The sequence below is a fragment of the Malaya genurostris genome, chromosome 2, assembly GCF_030247185.1.
Source record: "Malaya genurostris strain Urasoe2022 chromosome 2, Malgen_1.1, whole genome shotgun sequence".
NCBI lineage: Eukaryota > Metazoa > Arthropoda > Insecta > Diptera > Culicidae > Malaya > Malaya genurostris.
In genome coordinates this window covers 107,104,548-107,122,652 of record NC_080571.1, presented here as the reverse complement: position 1 = coordinate 107,122,652, position 18,105 = coordinate 107,104,548, and the positions used below count along the sequence as shown (strand labels likewise).

Genomic DNA, 18,105 nt, shown 5'->3' with positions numbered 1-18,105 from the left:
TTCAAACTCGTTTAGTCCTAGTGTAACAGAGGTATTTTGGCCCACTTTAGGATTGATTTGATTTTGGCCCACTTTGTAAAAATATCCACCAAATGTTGTAATATCTTTGAAAAACTCTTCCGCAATAGGTAATTTAATGTGATTAGCTTCAAATTGATGCAACATGGGTTACTTAACATCGATCAAATCCATAAAGTTTGTTAGGTGGACCAGAATAGCTATGTTACCCTACTATCTAATGAAACGTATTTCAAATACCCTATGAAGACTCCTTTGGTGACGGTCAAATAAAAAACTGACAGATAAAACTTGCACCGGCTACCAAAAGAGAAGACAAAGAGAAGTTAGTTTTCACTGATGTACTGAAGAAAAGTTAAAAGTTCAAACGTTTGGATGTGTGATCTTGTGTGAATGATTGCACTATTAAATCATTCATCGCACTTCCATAATTGACCAATGTTGAAGAAGATGACCCCATCCCCTATGTACCCACTGTGGCTTTTGTTCTCTTTGCTGTTCGTTAGTTGGTGGGGTTTTGGCAACCTTGTTTGTATTAAACAAAAAGTGTCCAAATAAATTAGTGCTTCTTCGGGTTTGTTTAATGGCACGCATTGGAGAGCAAATTTACGATCAAATTATCAACAAACAATGGTATTGGAATATGGTAACTTTTAGCCCAAGTTTTTCATTAATCAAATTAGTTACAAAGTTTATAGTCAGAAGTAACAGTTTTTATTTTTAATTACTATTAATTTAATTAATATTGCATGATCATATTACAGCCATGTGAAGCATTTGTTATTAGGATTATAAAGCAAAATGAAGCACTAACATAAAATAGTGTCAAGTCTCTTTTGAAGTGATCTAAAGTTTCAAGAAAATTTTAAAACCAGGTTTAAGATTAATATATTCGGATGAGCCCGGGTTGGCGGACAATTTTCATGCATATTGAAAATTGAACCTAAACATCGTACATGTAGTCTGTTTTAGTTTTTTTTCATCTACATTTTATGTCAATAAATGCTACGGCAGATCATAAAAATGGCTGTCATGAAATTGTCTCTATTGCAAATAAAATAAAATGACCTGAAATGTCATTATAGAAAAAATCTAGTATTATGTAAGGCAAAAAGTATGTGAATGTTAGACAAAATCTAGTGTGTTGAAAGGCTTAAATTGGCAACAGAGAACAAATTTCTGAAGTGCCCTATTTTCCGGAAGGTAACCGGTTTCGCAATAAGTTCCTGTATCCACAAACATGATCGTGAAATATTTTCGTTAATTTTTATAATGTTTATAATAGTTTTCGTTATATAAATATATACACACCTTTTTATTGCAATGTATACTGAAGCTTAAATTCTTTTTCAAATTTCACGAAACTGTGCAAAAAGATAAAGAACTATTTTTCCTACAAAATGAAGCTACAATTTTAGCAAAATGTAAAATTTTCTGAACCAACATTTTCCGAATAAAGTGTCTATGTGATTCATGTTGCGTTCAGGTAGTAAATGTTGCAAATATTAGAATTTTCATCAACAGAAAAATTAAACAATTCTTACACATTTTTGCAAACGATTCTAGCATTTAGTATTATTGGGAGAACTTCGGGCAGACATTTCGTACTATAAATTTCCTCGTTCACGCTTAGTCCGGAGTGAAAGAAGAGCGCCTTTGACATCTCCTTTTCGCTGAATGTCATCCACAGCAGCACATTCTTGGGGTACTTGGTGTGTGAAATGAACATCATCTCGGAGCTCACTTCCTTCATGGGGAAGTAAAATTCGAAGTGCCCTGCCATACGTTGCCATCCAGGGTGAGATAGGTCTCATCGTCCATCACCACCGCCACGTCGCGATTCACCGGAAAAATCTAGTTGAGCATTGCACGATGTCCGTTTTCGACGCGGTGGAGTGTCGTTATTCGAACGCGCACACTTCTGAACAGAGTTGCTTCACTGTTTTTGCCATCACGGCTAGAGTTAGATTGATAGAGCTATCAAATTTTGTCTGCTGACATGTGGATTACTATGATTGATGCTGCATGGGTAGTTTTGTCAGTGCGGGTGAAGTTAAACCGCCGAGTATGGTAGAAATCATGCCGTCTGCATGGTAAAATTAACTTCCAATTACGAAACTTCTTTAAATACTGATTGTCGTGAAAAATAACTGTCAAACAGTTAAAATTTTCAGTTAGTATCTTTTAATTCATCAAACGAAAAGTATTCTTTGTTCGTCGAATGGATTGAGCTACAGGTGCATATGATTTTAAAACATTTGAATTACTCAAAGCTGTTTAGCTATTTGATAAATCTGTAAAGAACCGAAATTGAGAGACCGAATGCGACTGCTAGTAATCCTATGTTTGTACTTAGTGCACTGCACACAACTGTTTTTATTTCTCATTACTTTTCGTCTTAGATATTGTCAGTGCATAACAGTTTATGTTGAACTGTTATCCCATTTAGCAATTCAAAATAAACCGGTTAATGCAAATAGCGTCAAATTCACGTCTGCTTAGCGTTTTATGTCGTACTATTAGATAGCATATCAGTCCAACACAAACTGTTTTGCACTGACGAGTCTAAGACGACACGTAAAGAAAAGTTGGAACGACAATTGTTATTAAATAATGATTATCATTCCAATTATTTTTAAATATAACGAGGTTGGGGTTGGGTGTACCGAGCGTCTGAAAGAGAGGTATGCACGAGAAACAGAGAAGGGGACTCTCCACTCTAATTTACTGAGAGCAGGTCCATCTTCCCTCTTATTTGGAACTCTCCTTATAGGACGGGTTGAGACACAAGCGATTGTAAAGATTTGTGCATTCGATAAGTTAAACCATCCTTTCCTTTTATCTAGGGCCTACGTCAGTACTCACTTGTTGCTCTACTTTCTTGTGACAGCTCAACGGCATTTCAAACAAAATTTCTGGTGTGTCTTGATCAAATCAAATTGCGAAGACAGTCCGTTGCTTACTAGCCATGCTATTGATGAAATAGCAGGTAGAAACAAATCATAGATCATACAGCAGAATAAAACTAAATGTAGTTTTTTTGTTTATTATTTTTTAGAAATCAGATCCGTTTTTTATCTTTTCGAATGGGTTTCGCAGCTTGCTCCTCATCCTTGTTTCAACGTTTCCTTTCGTTTTGTCATAAATTTATCGAAAGAGCATAAGAACCCTAATGTATCGCCCACCTGTTTCTCGTTTCTGTCCGAAATTCAAAATAAGTCATAATACATTACATCTTTTAACAACGATTTATTGAATAACATATGAACTTATAAGTGGCTACAGAGTTACTTTATGTAATTTAAATAATGAAAAATGATCATTGTAAGAATCGCGGGTGGCGCAGTATTCTTAGTACTGCCTAGTTGCAGGGTTTCTGTTATTAAGTTCTATATTTTACGATCTCTGTTTCACATCTTGCCAGCTGAAACAGCAGGTGTAAATCTTAGTGCATGTTACAGCGTCTCAGTATCGAACATTTGCCGACGAATATATACAGACAGCGAATGTGCGTTGCGATCCTACTCTATCGGTCTGATAGTTTGGTACACAGCTTAGCTAAGGTCATCGGTTGCCACAAGAAGAATCACGAACGAACCTGTGCATGTGGAAACGTCTTCATCGAAACCGGTATCACTTTATTGTAGTTTGTAATTCGTTACCTGCATCACCAACCGCACATCTACGAAGGCTGTGCGATAGGTATTTCCAATACTGTTCACCAACATTAACCTACAAAAAAGTGAAAAATTCAGGACACTCACACGTGTTTGCCTGTTGCTCAAATGCTTTGATGTTTCAATATACCCACCTTGCACTAATCTGCCTTGGGCATTGTGCTGCGTCTATCGTCCTGGCTTGAGCCAACCTTCCTCGGTATCGAAGTACATACAGGGTTGAATATATCCCTTGTCCTTGGATTCTTTGTCGAACTTTAGCATCACCAGCTCGTATGTCACAATCGTTCCGGCCATCTGTTTCCAGGAACACAACGGGTACGAAAAAGTATCTGCATAAGTTTACACTATATTCAGATGCCACCGCAAAACTCACCGAAAACAGTAACTGACGAGTTATGTTGAAAAATCCCATTCCCGTAAGTGCCACCATATCGCTTTTTAACTGGGCAGCGAATCGGTCCAACTGGAAGACAGCAATGGAAAAATAGATGGGAAGTAGATGCGCAAAATTAGTTTTCTTTGGAGAAAAGTTGTGTGCTGTGGTGTGATAAAGCATTTTTCTCAGAAGCTTTCTCGGAATCCTTTTATACCGACGTATTCACAGCATCCTGAAGTGTCGCGCTCGAGCGATAAAACTTTTATCCGATTGTAAATAAACAGGGCACGCTTCATAAATTTCGTGTTCGTGGCTCGTTGCATATTGCATAAATACCCATAAATACGATAAACCCATTTGAAAACTCTAGAAGTTTGGAGTTGCATATATTTGTTAAAAGTCATGGCCTAAATCATCTGAGATCTATGGACCTGATCTCGTTTACAGTGCGTAACATTTCTTAGATTAGTTTGATTTTTTAGCTTGATTATACAGGGTGATTTTTTAAGAGCTTGAGAACTTTTTTAAACAATAAAACGCATAAAATTTGCAAAATCTCATCGGTTCTTTATTTTAAACGTTAGATTGGTACATGACATTTACTTTTTGAAGATAATTTCATTTAAATGTTGACCGCGGCTGCGTCTTAGGTGGTCCATTCGGAAAATCCGCTTTTTTATCGACAAATTTTGTTCAGCGATGAGGCTCATTTCTGGTTGAATGGCTACGTAAATAAGCAAAATTGCCGCATTTGGAGTGAAGAGCAACCAGAAGCCGTTCAAGAACTGCCCATGCATCCCGAAAAATGCACTGTTTGGTGTGGTTTGTACGCTGGTGGAATCATTGGACCGTATTTTTTCAAAGATGCTGTTGGACGCAACGTTACAGTGAATGGCGATCGCTATCGTTCGATGCTAACAAACTTTTTGTTGCCAAAAATGGAAGAACTGAACTTGGTTGACATGTGGTTTCAACAAGATGGCGCTACATGCCACACAGCTCGCGATTCTATGGCCATTTTGAGGGAAAACTTCGGAGAACAATTCATCTCAAGAAATGGACCGGTAAGTTGGCCACCAAGATCATGCGATTTGACGCCTTTAGACTATTTTTTGTGGGGCTACGTCAAGTCTAAAGTCTACAGAAATAAGCCAGTAACTATTCCAGCTTTGGAAGACAACATTTCCGAAGAAATTCGGGCTATTCCGGCCGAAATGCTCGAAAAAGTTGCCCAAAATTGGACTTTCCGAATGGACCACCTAAGACGCAGCCGCGGTCAACATTTAAATGAAATTATCTTCAAAAAGTAAATGTCATGTACCAATCTAACGTTTAAAATAAAGAACCGATGAGATTTTGCAAATTTCATGCGTTTTATTGTTTAAAAAAGTTCTCAAGCTCTTAAAAAATCACCCGTTAGCTAACAATCATTTCTAATTCTTCATCTTTGACTCATCATTGTATAGCTGTTCAAATTGTGTGACTTGATAGCAAAAAGTCATTATGTGTTTTCTTGTTTCTTCTGTGTTCTTTCTTCCATATTATTGCTTCTATTCTCTGTTTTGTTTGACGTTTGGCGTTTGTTTGTTTTCTCCTGTATTCTCTCCTCTGGTTGCTGTCTTTTGTCTTATGTTCTAGTCTTTTGGATTTCCTTTTGGATTTCCTTCTTTTGTTTCGTTACGGGTTTTATTAAAGACATAAATGGTTATAAATAGAATATATACTGTTTAGACTTCCCTGATCCCCACGGTAGCGATCATCTGCCTATCGTAATTTCAATCGCCACCGGATTAAGACCATCGGAAACAATCAATGTTTCGTATGACCTCACACGAAACATTGATTGGAAATGCTACGCAAATTTGATATCTGAGAATCTAGAAACAACACAAGAACTTCCTCCGGAGGAAGAGTACACGTTTTTGGCTGGCTTGATTCTCGACACCGCGACTCAAGCTCAGACGAAACGTGTACCCGGCGCGAAAACTAACATCCGTCCCCCCAACCCGTGGTGGGACAAAGAGTGCTCAGAATTAAACGCGGAGAGAACTTCATCATTTGTCGAGTTTAGGAAAAACGGAACACCTGATAATTTTAGAAACTACGCGGCATTAGACGCTAAAATGAAAAGCTTGATTAAAGCGAAGAAAAGCGGTTATTGGCGTCGATTCGTAGACGGATTATCGAGAGAAACATCAATGAGCACTCTTTGGAACACAGCCCGACGAATGCGCAACAAAAACACCACAAACGAAAGCGAGGAATATTCTAACCGCTGGATATTCGATTTCGCTAAAAAAGTATGTCCTGACTCTGTTCCGGAACAGACAATCATGCGCGTCGCTTCATCAAACAGAAACGAAACACCTTTTTCGATGGTCGAGTTCTCACTTGCGCTTTTATCGTGTAACAATAAATCTCCGGGGTTAGACAAAATCAAATTCAACTTGTTGAAAAATTTGCCTGACTCTGCCAAAAGGCGCTTATTGAACTTATTCAATAGGCTTCTTGAGGATAATATTGTCCCACATGACTGGAGACAAGTAAGAGTTATTGCCATTCAAAAACCAGGGAAACCAGCCTCCGATCACAATTCGTATCGGCCGATTGCTATGCTTTCCTGTATCCGGAAATTGTTCGAAAAAATGATTCTGTTTCGTCTAGACAATTGGGTCGAGACTAATGGCTTACTTTCAGATACACAATTCGGCTTCCGCAGGGGCAAAGGAACGAACGATTGTCTTGCGTTGCTCTCAACCGAAATTCAAATGGCATTTGCTCGTAAAGAACAAATGGCGTCAGTTTTCCTAGACATCAAGGGGGCTTTTGATTCAGTTTCCATAAACATCCTATCTGAGAAGTTGCATCAGCATGGTCTTTCACCAATTTTGAATAACTTTTTGTATAATCTGTTGTCCGAGAAATACATGTATTTCGCGCATGGTGATTTGTCGACAATACGATTCAGTTACATGGGTCTTCCTCAGGGCTCATGCTTAAGCCCCCTTTTATACAACTTTTACGTGAACAACATTGATGAATGTATCAACACATCTTGCACGCTAAGACAACTTGCCGACGACAGCGTTGTGTCTATTATAGGACCCAAAGCTGCCGATCTCCAAGGACCATTGCAAGATACCCTCGACAACTTGTCGACATGGGCTCTTCAAATGGGTATCGAGTTCTCCACGGAGAAAACTGAGCTGGTTGTATTTTCAAGGAAGCGAGAACCAGCACAATTACAGCTTCAACTAGGGGGTGAAACCATAGCTCAGGTCTTCACATTTAAATATCTCGGGGTCTGGTTCGACTCCAAAGGCACCTGGGGATGTCACATTAGGTATCTGAAACAAAAATGCCAACAGAGAATCAATTTTCTTCGTACAATAACCGGATCATGGTGGGGTGCCCACCCAGGAGACCTGATCAGGTTATACCAAACAACGATATTGTCCGTGATGGAATACGGATGCTTCTGCTTCCGATCCGCGGCGAACACTCATTTCATCAAGCTGGAAAGAATTCAGTATCGTTGTTTGCGTATTGCCTTAGGTTGCATGCAGTCGACTCATACGATGAGTCTCGAAGTGCTCGCGGGCGTCTTACCGTTGAAAAACCGATTCTGGGATCTCTCATATCGATTGCTAATCCGATGCGACATCTTGAATCCGATGGTGATTGAAAACTTCGAAAGGCTTGTCGAGCTCAATTCTCAGACCCGTTTTATGTCCTTGTATTTTGATTACATGGCTCAGAATATTAATCCTTCTTCGTTTGTTTCCAATCGTGCTCATTTCTTGGATACTTCTGATTCTACTGTGTTTTTCGACACATCCATGAGAGAAGAAATTCGTGGAATCCCGGATCACGTGCGCCCTCAAGTTGCCCCAAATATTTTTTATAATAAATTTAGAACAGTCAACTGTGAAAATGTGTTTTACACTGACGGTTCAAACATCAACAGGTCCACAGGCTTCGGCATCTTCAATCAAAACATCACCGCTTCTCACAAACTCAATGATCCGGCTTCAGTTTACGTCGCAGAATTAGCTGCTATTCAGTACACCCTTGAGATCATTGAAACCTTGCCCAAAGACCATTACTACATTGTCACGGACAGTCTAAGCTCAATAGAAGCTCTCCGGGCAATGAAGCCAGGAAAGTATCCCCCATATTTCCTGGGGAAAATACGGGAACACTTGCGAACTTTATCTGAACGGTCTTATTTAATATCGTTAGTCTGGGTCCCTTCGCATTGTTCCATTCCAGGCAATGAAAAGACAGACTCATTGGCTAAGGTGGGCGCATTAGAAGGTGATATTTATGAAAGACCAATCTGCTTCAATGAATTTTTCAGTATCTCTCGTCAGAAAACTCTCGAAAGTTGGCAAACTTCATGGAGCAATGGCGAACTGGGACGATGGCTACATTCCATTATCCCTAGGGTATCGACGAAACCTTGGTTCAGGGGGATGAACGTGAGTCGCGATTTCATTCGTGTTATGTCGCGGCTCATGTCAAATCACTACACTTTCAACGCACATCTCCGGCGTGTTGGGCTTGCGGAGAGCGGTCTCTGCACCTGTGGCGACGGTTATCAGGACATCGAGCATGTCGTGTGGTCGTGCGTAGAGTATCGTGACGCCAGGTCGAAGCTACTGGAATCCCTTAGGGCCCGAGGTAGACCGCCTGAGGTTCCGGTTCGGGATGTGTTGGCGAGTCGGGATAGTTTATATATGCTTCTCATATACCAGTACCTTAAACACATTGATATACAAGTGTAATGTGTTATCCCTCGCTCAGAAAGTATAAACTCCACCTACAGCTTCGACACTAACATCCGCCCGATTCTCTCGATCCCCGTCCCTGTCCACCATCTTCATTGGAACTAACAAGATCTTTTTTTGTCACTAACTTTTTCGTTACCCCTTACCTGTCTCTTCACCATCTCGATGGCAACTAATTAGATCTTTATCGTTTTCAAACATTTTGTTCCCACATCCCCTTTTTACCCCGTTTCCACAATATTTACTTTTTTTTTTTTCATTCTCTTCCGTAACATCACCATCATCGTCCACGGAAGGCCGCCCCAGTCGAAAACCAGCACGCGGGCCACCCGCCGGGCCTTCGTAGCCTGGGGGTGTTTCCCGCGGACCCACACGGACCGAATGATGCGGCCAACATGGATCTTCGCCAACGGCATATGGAAGACCCTCATGCAATATTCAATTCACCGGCCACTACCGATCGCTTCTCGAGAATCCGCTACCGCTACATTGCATAATGATACTATTCTAGTTTTAAGTTAGTCGTAATTAAGATTAGTAAATACCCTTGGCATCTTAGAGCTTAAGCAGTGTGCCTTAAAATTATATTATAATATTGAATAAAAAAATATACTGTTTAGAAGTAGTTCTTGATATTTCCTAGTTTTTAATTAATAGTTTGCTGTATTTTACTATAGAAATATTGGCTAGCTCTCGTTTCATTTGTTCTCTCTGTCTCGCTCTCTCTTTTTCTTTTGACATTCGTTTGTCATCCAGATTCTACAATTATCCCATAATAAAAATTCTACAATATTTTTGCTGTTCTTCAGTGCTGTTCAGAGGCAAATCATAAACTTTCTTCATCTCGTAGAACTGCTCTGTCCTCGAGCTACCTGCAAAGTATGTATCAGGTGTGCAACTTTGCTTCCGCCGTTTTCCGATAGGTGGCTGTACCGGCTGAGGCTGGTCAAAATACATAGATGATAATGCCTTTAAAGTGAGTGTGTACAGTGCCTAACGAATTGTCATCGCCGTTTCAGTGACAGTTGTTCTTGTTTTCGTATTATTCACGCTCGAAAATGTCTATTTATGTGCCCAATTCTCGCCATTTGCGGGAAGTTTTACTTTTCTGTTACAATTCGAAAAAAAGGAAGCGCATCGAATGCTCTCAGAAACTTTCGGTGATGCGAAGACAAACATGGTGGTGGAAGAGAAAAAACCTTCAAAGATGAACAACTAGAAGCATTGCTTGATGAAGATTCGTACCAAACCCAAGAAGAGCTTGCCGAATCGTTGGGAGTGAGTCAGCAAGCCATTTCAAAACGTATGATTCAAAAAGAAGGAAACTGGGTGCCGTACGAGTTGAAACCGAGGGACATCGAGCGCCGTCTATTTGTATGTGAGCAACGGCTTCAAAGACAAAATCGTAAGGGGTTTTTACCGTAACCGTAACCGGTGGTTTGATACCATAATCCTAAACGCAGAAAATTATGGGGAAAGCCCGAGCACGCTACTTCGTCGAAGACAAAACCGAATATTCACGGCGCTAAGGTGTTGATTTGTATTTTGGTGGGATCAGCTCGGTGTGATTTACTACGAGCTCTTAAAACCATCACAGGAGATCGCTACCGAACGCAACTGATGCGCCTCAGTCGCGCGCCACAATATCAAGAGCGACATGACAAAGTCATCCTTCAACACGACAATGCTCGGCCTCACGTCGCAAAAGTGGTCAAAAAGTACCTGGAAACGCTAAAATGGGAAGACTTGCCCCACCCGCCGTATTCCCCAGATGTCGCCCCTTCTGACTTTCACCTATTCCGTTCGATGGCACACGGCCTGGCAGATCAACATTTTGAATCCTTCGAAGAGTTGGAAAAATGGATTGCTTCATGGATAGCGTCAAAAGAGGACTCCTTTTTTCGAACCGGGATCCGAAAATTGCCGGAAAGATGAGAGAAAGTTGTCACTAGCGACGGACAATACTTTGAATAATACATCTGTAAGCACTTTTTCGCAATGAAGCTTTTAACTTTGTAAAAAAACGGCGGAAGCAAAGTTGTACACCTGATAACTTGTTTTGAGAAAGCAACCAATAACATTATATGGCAATTGTGTGCTGCTTTCGTCTTTAAATTTGTTATTATTTTTACTCTTCAAGTGCGCTTAAAAGAACCTTATGGGGTTTTCGTTTTAAAACTGCATGATACCACCGATGCAGTGTTACACCAAGGCTTCAACAAATGCACGAACATAATGGAAACATCCACAGTAACCATTGATTACAATAAACGATTCCATTGTGCAGAGCTACACCAAACTTTTGATGAGTACTACACAAATGGTATTAGTGCAGAAAAATGTAGCACTGTTTTAGCGCGATTAGCAAAAGCGAACGGTTTCAGTACAACCTCAGCTACACCGGTGTAGTGCAATTTAAATACGAAAACACCATTAGAGTGCTAATATGTATCCTGTCTCGCAGTATTTTGAGAACAATGCGGATTCTTCTTCTTCTTGTTTTTAACTTCAATGTTTCGTTTTTATTCTTCAGTATACTATTTTTTCTTTTTCATTTCATTCAATTTTATGTTTCGATTCTTTTGTATCCTGAATTTTGTTATTTGTTGGTAGTTCTGTTTGAAGATTTTAGTTTTGTCATATAATTAAACGTTATGCGTAAAACACGCAAGTTTCTAGCATCTAGTACAAAAAATATTGTTTAACATTTCGCCTTCGACACTTCAGGGCGAAGCATTTCAAATTGAGCAATTATGCTACTTGAGTTGCACTGGCATCCAAACCGAATTTGCTATGCACTGAAGGGGGTACAACAATCCAATGTAGAAAGAGTTGACTGTGAAGTAGAATGTCGGATTCATACAGCAGATAAGAGCACTGATATTTTCAGTTATTTCAGTTCTGTCATCCATACAGACCTCCACGCACCAGCCAGCTTTGGGGATTCTGGACACTATTTCAAGTGGTTTTTTTGCAAATTCATGAATGTGAGCAGCACTCAAAAACATTGTCGAAGTCCTTCCTATGAGAAACAGCAACGAAAACCAAAAGTAGACATCACTCATAATGTGTAGCATTTTCCTGACGGGTTTGAAATGGTAATAAAAATTCAAAGTTCAACCGACTAGCAATTGCTTTGTGAACTTACTGTGACAGATTTAGTATCTGCAGGCAGATAAAATACAAGTTCGTTGTGCATGATACAAGTATGAGCCACGATATGGTTCGGTTAACTAACTCCAGCAGTTCACAAACTGAAACATAGTGGATACGGACGCGTATCCATAGCTGTTCGTTCGGAAGTAAACCTCCTTCGGTCATCGCCCGCAAATGGGAGTAGATCTGCTCGAATCGGGTTGAAATTGCAATGCTCAGCAGGATGATGAACATGTCCAGAAAGTTCCAACAGAGAGTGAGGGCAGACGAAATGTACTGGAAAAGTTGTTCAGCAGTAGTGTTTTTATGTCAAATTAGAAAAATTAGAAATATCATGCTCACTAGAAAATACACTGCGGAGAATATACTGTATGGAAACAAAACATAAACGTTTGGTAATTTTCGTAGAGCGAAATGTTTGAGTAGATCGGTGACGTTTCTTTCCCAGCCACATTTTTTTATTTCTTCTCGCTGCTCGTTAACGAGGTTGAATATGGAAAGTAAGTGTTCAGCTGCAAAGGTTTCTGCATTGTATTCGTTTGATTTTAGCAGGAATTTAAAAACCTACCTAAGGCCAAAAGCAGCAGAACGGCAGCTGCTACTCGGATCTTCCGATACAGTGGCCATTGTGAGCAGATTCGGTACGGTTCCAGGATGAAAATCCGGTCCACTTGATTCCACATAATGGCAACTTTGTTCCATTTGGATGCCACATGTAAAAAAAGTACACTGATGGTAAAATTGTTGATGAAAAAAATCAATCCGTTGATGTTTTTCGCATTCATGCCAACACTCTGAAGCCGAAGGAATTCTGTAACCATATGGAAACATGTGGTTGCCACGACCAGTAGATTGAGAGCGACGCGGACTGACAACCAATCTAGACGTACTGCAGCCGGATCCTGGCTCAGAACTCCCGAGATCGGAAATGTTCCGAAGATTTGACCTAAAATAACAACTGAGTCACACGATTAGCTATTCGACCTCAATGAAACTGAAACTTTTTTTTTACTAGGGCCGATGGATCGATGAAATGTGTCATGTTCGGCAGCCATCTGACGGAACTTGGTCATTGAGAACTTTTTGCTTAACTTTGTAATCATGGCTGCTTGGAACTGCTAGATATTTGCCACTGCTAGAATGCATCAGGATTTGGTACAGTGACACACAATTTCATAGAACAGGTGATGAATTCTTAATGTGTTTTCGTCTAGTTTGCACTCAATTTGACAGCTACTGGAAGGGTAGTGTCCACAATTGTGCGAAGATTTTTTTTGCGAGAACTAATTTTTTTAATCATATCATTGAACAATCGTGATATGTGATCGAAAGTGTTTTCATAATCATTCTATATGAGAAAGGTAATAATAAAACCCTTGTTCCAATCATACAAACAGATCAGACGTACATTTTTACATATTAACAAGTTGAAACAGCCTTGATTTGCATAGCAGCTTTGAGCGTGGGAAAACTGTTTCTAATAGCACGTGTTTTCTCTCTCTCTCTCTCTCTCTCTCTCTCTCGCGGTGTATATGTGTGTGTGTTTAAAATAATAGTAGGGGCGCCATTAACGTATCTTTCTTAAAAAGCAAGAAGGAATAATCAGGACAAAACAAATTTTGGCACTTGAGTTATTTGTAATTATTTTGTTCATTTCCAAAGATTTATTTTGAATCCTTTTGGTCAGAGCTTTCGAAGTCGAAAAACGAGGCACCATGTAACCACTGCTAATTGCTAATCAGTTTTAACCCACCGTTATAAGATCAAACAATCGTACCAATCGATGTAGTTTGCTGCAGATGGTTTTAAAATTTCCTTAGAACCAAGGAGCAGTCAACGGGTGTTTTAGTGGTTATCACTATCAAAGTTTGAAATGAAGCACGTTGGTGTGCATTATTTTAGTCTTTCCCGTACCTTCGGGACCGACAGCTACTCGAGTCCCAATCAAATTCAGTAGCATTTGTAGGTATTTCATACAGTTTTTGATTTGTTTTAAAGTTAGTAAGATCTTACTCGGTAGAATGTCGTGATTTGATGAAACTGCTCTGTGTTTGGCAAGCGATTTGTGCATTGCGATAGATCCACACTCCGTACATTACCCTTTCAATAAAAAAAAAACGGTGAGTCGCTTCTCAAGTTGCTTAGGATGGAAAAATAATCCGTGAAGATCAATTTTTGCCTTACTTATATAGCACGGCTATGACGTAATTAATATGAAACCCTACTGTTGAACCTATCGGAACTAATTGGTTCAAGTGGCACGTTCGACTAGTTATTTGGAGATTTGACAACAGTTCATCTAAATCGCAATGGTTGGACCGATTTTCTCAAAGGTCTCTTGGTCACATAGCCTGCTATTGAATTTTGAATAATGTGCAATATTTGCAAATGTTCAAAAAACAGATAAAGGGCTTTCGATTATCTCAGAGACTGCTTAACCAATTTTCTTCAACTCAGATTTAAATGAAAGGCCTTATAGTCCCATAGCCTGCCATTGAATCTCATCTAAATTCGACTTCTTCTTACGGAATTACGAGGTAAAATGTGCTAAAAATAGGAAAGTGCACTTGATTTTCTGATAGGCCGCTCGGCCAATTTTTAGAAGCTTAAATTCAAATCAATGGTCTTATAATGCCATAGAACCCTACCATCCGGAAACGGCTTCGGAATTACAGGCTGAAAATTATAAAAATTTCAAGCGCGTGTTTTTGTACATGACACGATAGAATCTGATATCCACACTGGAAATCACTTCAATTTCTCAGAAACGGCTGACCTATTTCGCAAACTTCAAAGATGCAAATGAAAATCATTACGTTCCCATCCCTGTGAACCATCTTCATTGGAACTAACAAGATCTTTTTTTTTGTCACTAACTTTTTCGTTCCCCCTTCCCTGTCTCTTCACCATCTCGATGGCAACTAATTAGATCTCCGTCGTTTTCAGACATTTTGTTCCCACATCCCCTTTTTACTAAGTTTTCCACAATATTTACTTCTCTTTCATTCTCTTCGGCAATATCATCATCACCGCCCACGGAAGACCGCTCCAGTCGAAAACCAGCATGCGGGCCATCTGCCGGGCCTTCGTAGCTTGGGGGTGTTTCCCGCGGACCAACGCCATCTGGAAGACTCACGCAACACTCAATTCATCGACCACTGCCGATCGCCAGCTGAAAGCTGGATTTACGAGAACCCGAGTCTAATGATACAATTCTAGTTTTAATTTAGTCGTTAATTAAGATTAGAAAATACCCTTGGCATCTTAGAGCTTAAGCAGTGTGCCTAAAATTATATTACATTATTGAATAAAAAAAAATTACGTTCCCATAAGTTGATATATAATTTTATCTAGATCTGGCTTTCAGTTTCGGAGATACACGATGCAGTGTGTATGAAATTGCAATCCATCATTTAGAGCAATAATTCAAAAACCTTTTTTAATCCACCTAAAATGTACGATGGTCAGGGCCGTAGCTAGAGCCTCGGGGGCCCTGGGGCAACAAGTGAATTTGGGGCCCCCCAAACAGAAACCTTTTTTCAAATTTCGAAGTACACCTAGGGTTGTCTATAGAAAATTGTTCAATTTGAGGTATTTTCATGAGTCCCTGAAATCTTTGCCGAGGCTCTTTCAAGGGGGGACCTTTTCCCGTCGCCCCACTAGCTCTATGCTAGCTACGGTCCTGCTGATGATGCCTTTCTCATATAAATTGTATTGTCAGCAAAATTACTGTGGGTTCTGGAAAAAACTGCAAGCCTGTTCGGGCGTAAACTAGCATAGCCAAAAAATCGAAACAGTTTCGAGCCAAATTAGAAGATATTTTTCAGTTTTTGCAGCATCGGTTTTAATGACGGTTTGAAATTTCAAACAAACTTCTCCCTGTAGTTTCGGATTATCTTTTTTTGTTTGTAAAAATCGGTTGAGCTGTCGCGGAAAAAAGTGAGAGAGTTTTTGGCCATAATTTCCGGTACTTCCAGAGCCCGGTATATATGAAGTCGGTTTGTATAATCAGCAGATAGCATGATCTACAAACTGTAAGTTTTGGGCCCAAATTAGAATAAACGGCTAGAAAATTCAAACCCTCATCACTCCTTAACTCCATTACCGAATTCCAGACACGGAGCCAATTCTGTAAATGACCGTAAGGTCTTTCATTTTAATCTAAATTTGAAAAAAAAAATCGGAAATGGGAAAATTGGATCAGTCGTCACGAAGAAAAGTGAGTTAGTTACATTTTGTAGTTCCGAACTTCTGAGATCAGATTCCGGGAGCTGGTATATCCAATGTGAGTTTGTGTGGCTTTAAACTTACAAGACCTGTAAATAAGAGGAATTTAATTATTATTTTTGAAAAATTATATCATCTTTACATCTTCTTCTATGAAGGCAAACTTTTTAATTTACAGTTTTTTCGTTCATCACTCTGTAATTCTGGAACCGAAAGTTAGATCCTTATAAAATTTAAAGCATTTCTATGGGACTTTCATTTGAGCATAAGTTTGTTAAGATCGTTTCAACTAGTTCGGAGAAAAGTGAGTGCATATTTTGTGCATTTTTTGCACATATTTTTCAATTCCTGAACCGGAAGTGAGACCCATAAAGCAAAGTCTTGGCATTACATTCCTTTTCTGAAATTTGGCCTTTCTGTTTCAACAGACTTCGCAGCCGATTCTTAGCGTACATAATTATTACATGTCTGGTATATGACACTCAGCGCTGCATAGCCTTTCCAAATGAGAAAGTCAAAAATAATTATTTTATCAATAATGTAAAATCAGCCACGAAGTTGCAAATGAAAAACGGATATTTTAAATTTTCAAAACTGTGAAGGCGCATGAGGAACAGTTTCCTCGTAATTTCAGGCGCTCTCGTTCAGATTTCCTTCGACTTGTATCCTACAAAACTAGAAGTTCAATATTACGTTTCTGAGTTACAGTGCTTACGACTTTGTTCATTCGATTCCGGCGATTCATAGAAATCACGAAAATATGCAAAACGATTTGGCATAACCAGGGACAAAGAGTAACATTGAAATATTTGGAAGCGGATGAACCGGTTGTTACGAAAGATGCCAAACGAAGCCGCGGCAAATATTCGTCAGATCTAGGATTACAACCGTGCTGTGCCTCTCAGCAGTGTTGGCATTATCATTCTCAAAATATCAAAAATCAGTTATTATCGCCGATAATAATTGTTGGTGATTATCACTTACAAAATCATCGCCGAACATCATGAAGAAAATCATTTGATATTCTGAGAATGATATTAGAAAACGATTATCACTTAATATCGGTGTGCGAAATTTTCAAAACATCAAATATCACCGCTGAGTATGGGGGAAATCATCACCCGTTCAATCTCACTTTAGCGATGTTTCGTAAACTCACACATGATTATCATTCAAAAGCATTATCACGATTATCACCCATGCGCGATTTTCACTACCACATGGTGATATTCCGTGAGGTGAGTGTGGTATTGAAAATCAATTTCAACCAAATCTTAACATGCAGTATGATTATTTTTGGAACGGGTGGTGTCGAAAATCATTGTCTGAAGTTATTTGAAATTGATGATAGTGAATTTCGGTTCGTAAAATTTTATCAAAACCCATGCAATATTGGTATTTTTGGAATGGGTATGATGAGTAGATGTTGATTATCGATGTCTGGAGTTATTTTGAAATCCAACATGGCGGCTCTCGGTTCATGAAAATTCAACTAAACCCATGCAATATGGGTATTTTTAGAACGGGTATGATGAGTAGGTGTTGAATATTGGTGTCTGGAGTCATTTTGAAATCCAAGATGGCGGCTCTCGGTTCATGAAAATTCAACGAAACCCATGCAATATGGGTGTTTTTAGAACGGGTATGATGAGTAGGTGTTGAATATTGATGTCTGGAGTCATTTTGAAATCCAACATGGCGGCTCTCGGTTCATGAAAATTCAACTAAACCCATGCAATATGGGTATTTTTGGAACGGGTATGATGAGTAGATGTTGAATATTGGTGTCTGAAGTGATTTTGAAATCCAAGATGGCGGCTTTCGGTTCATGAAAATTCATCTGAAACCATACAATATG

The 18,105-nt window shown here is 39.4% G+C and overlaps 2 protein-coding genes across 2 annotated transcripts in view; both read right to left on the bottom strand.

The window, feature by feature from the left end:
• Nucleotides 1–18,105, bottom strand: part of LOC131428749 (gustatory receptor for sugar taste 64a-like) — a 76,392-nt gene that overhangs the window by 20,177 nt on the left and 38,110 nt on the right. The gene's annotated exons all lie outside the window — the stretch shown is intronic.
• Nucleotides 3,541–13,133, bottom strand: LOC131427348 (gustatory receptor for sugar taste 64a-like). Its single transcript, XM_058590463.1, has 8 exons — nt 13,033–13,133; nt 12,589–12,978; nt 12,363–12,532; nt 12,013–12,296; nt 11,783–11,945; nt 4,072–4,161; nt 3,830–3,992; nt 3,541–3,750 (listed from the first exon to the last, which is right to left on the bottom strand). Exons 1-7 carry the CDS (start codon nt 13,121–13,123, stop codon nt 3,864–3,866), a joined length of 1,317 nt encoding a protein of 438 aa, XP_058446446.1. The 5' UTR covers nt 13,124–13,133; the 3' UTR covers nt 3,541–3,750; nt 3,830–3,863.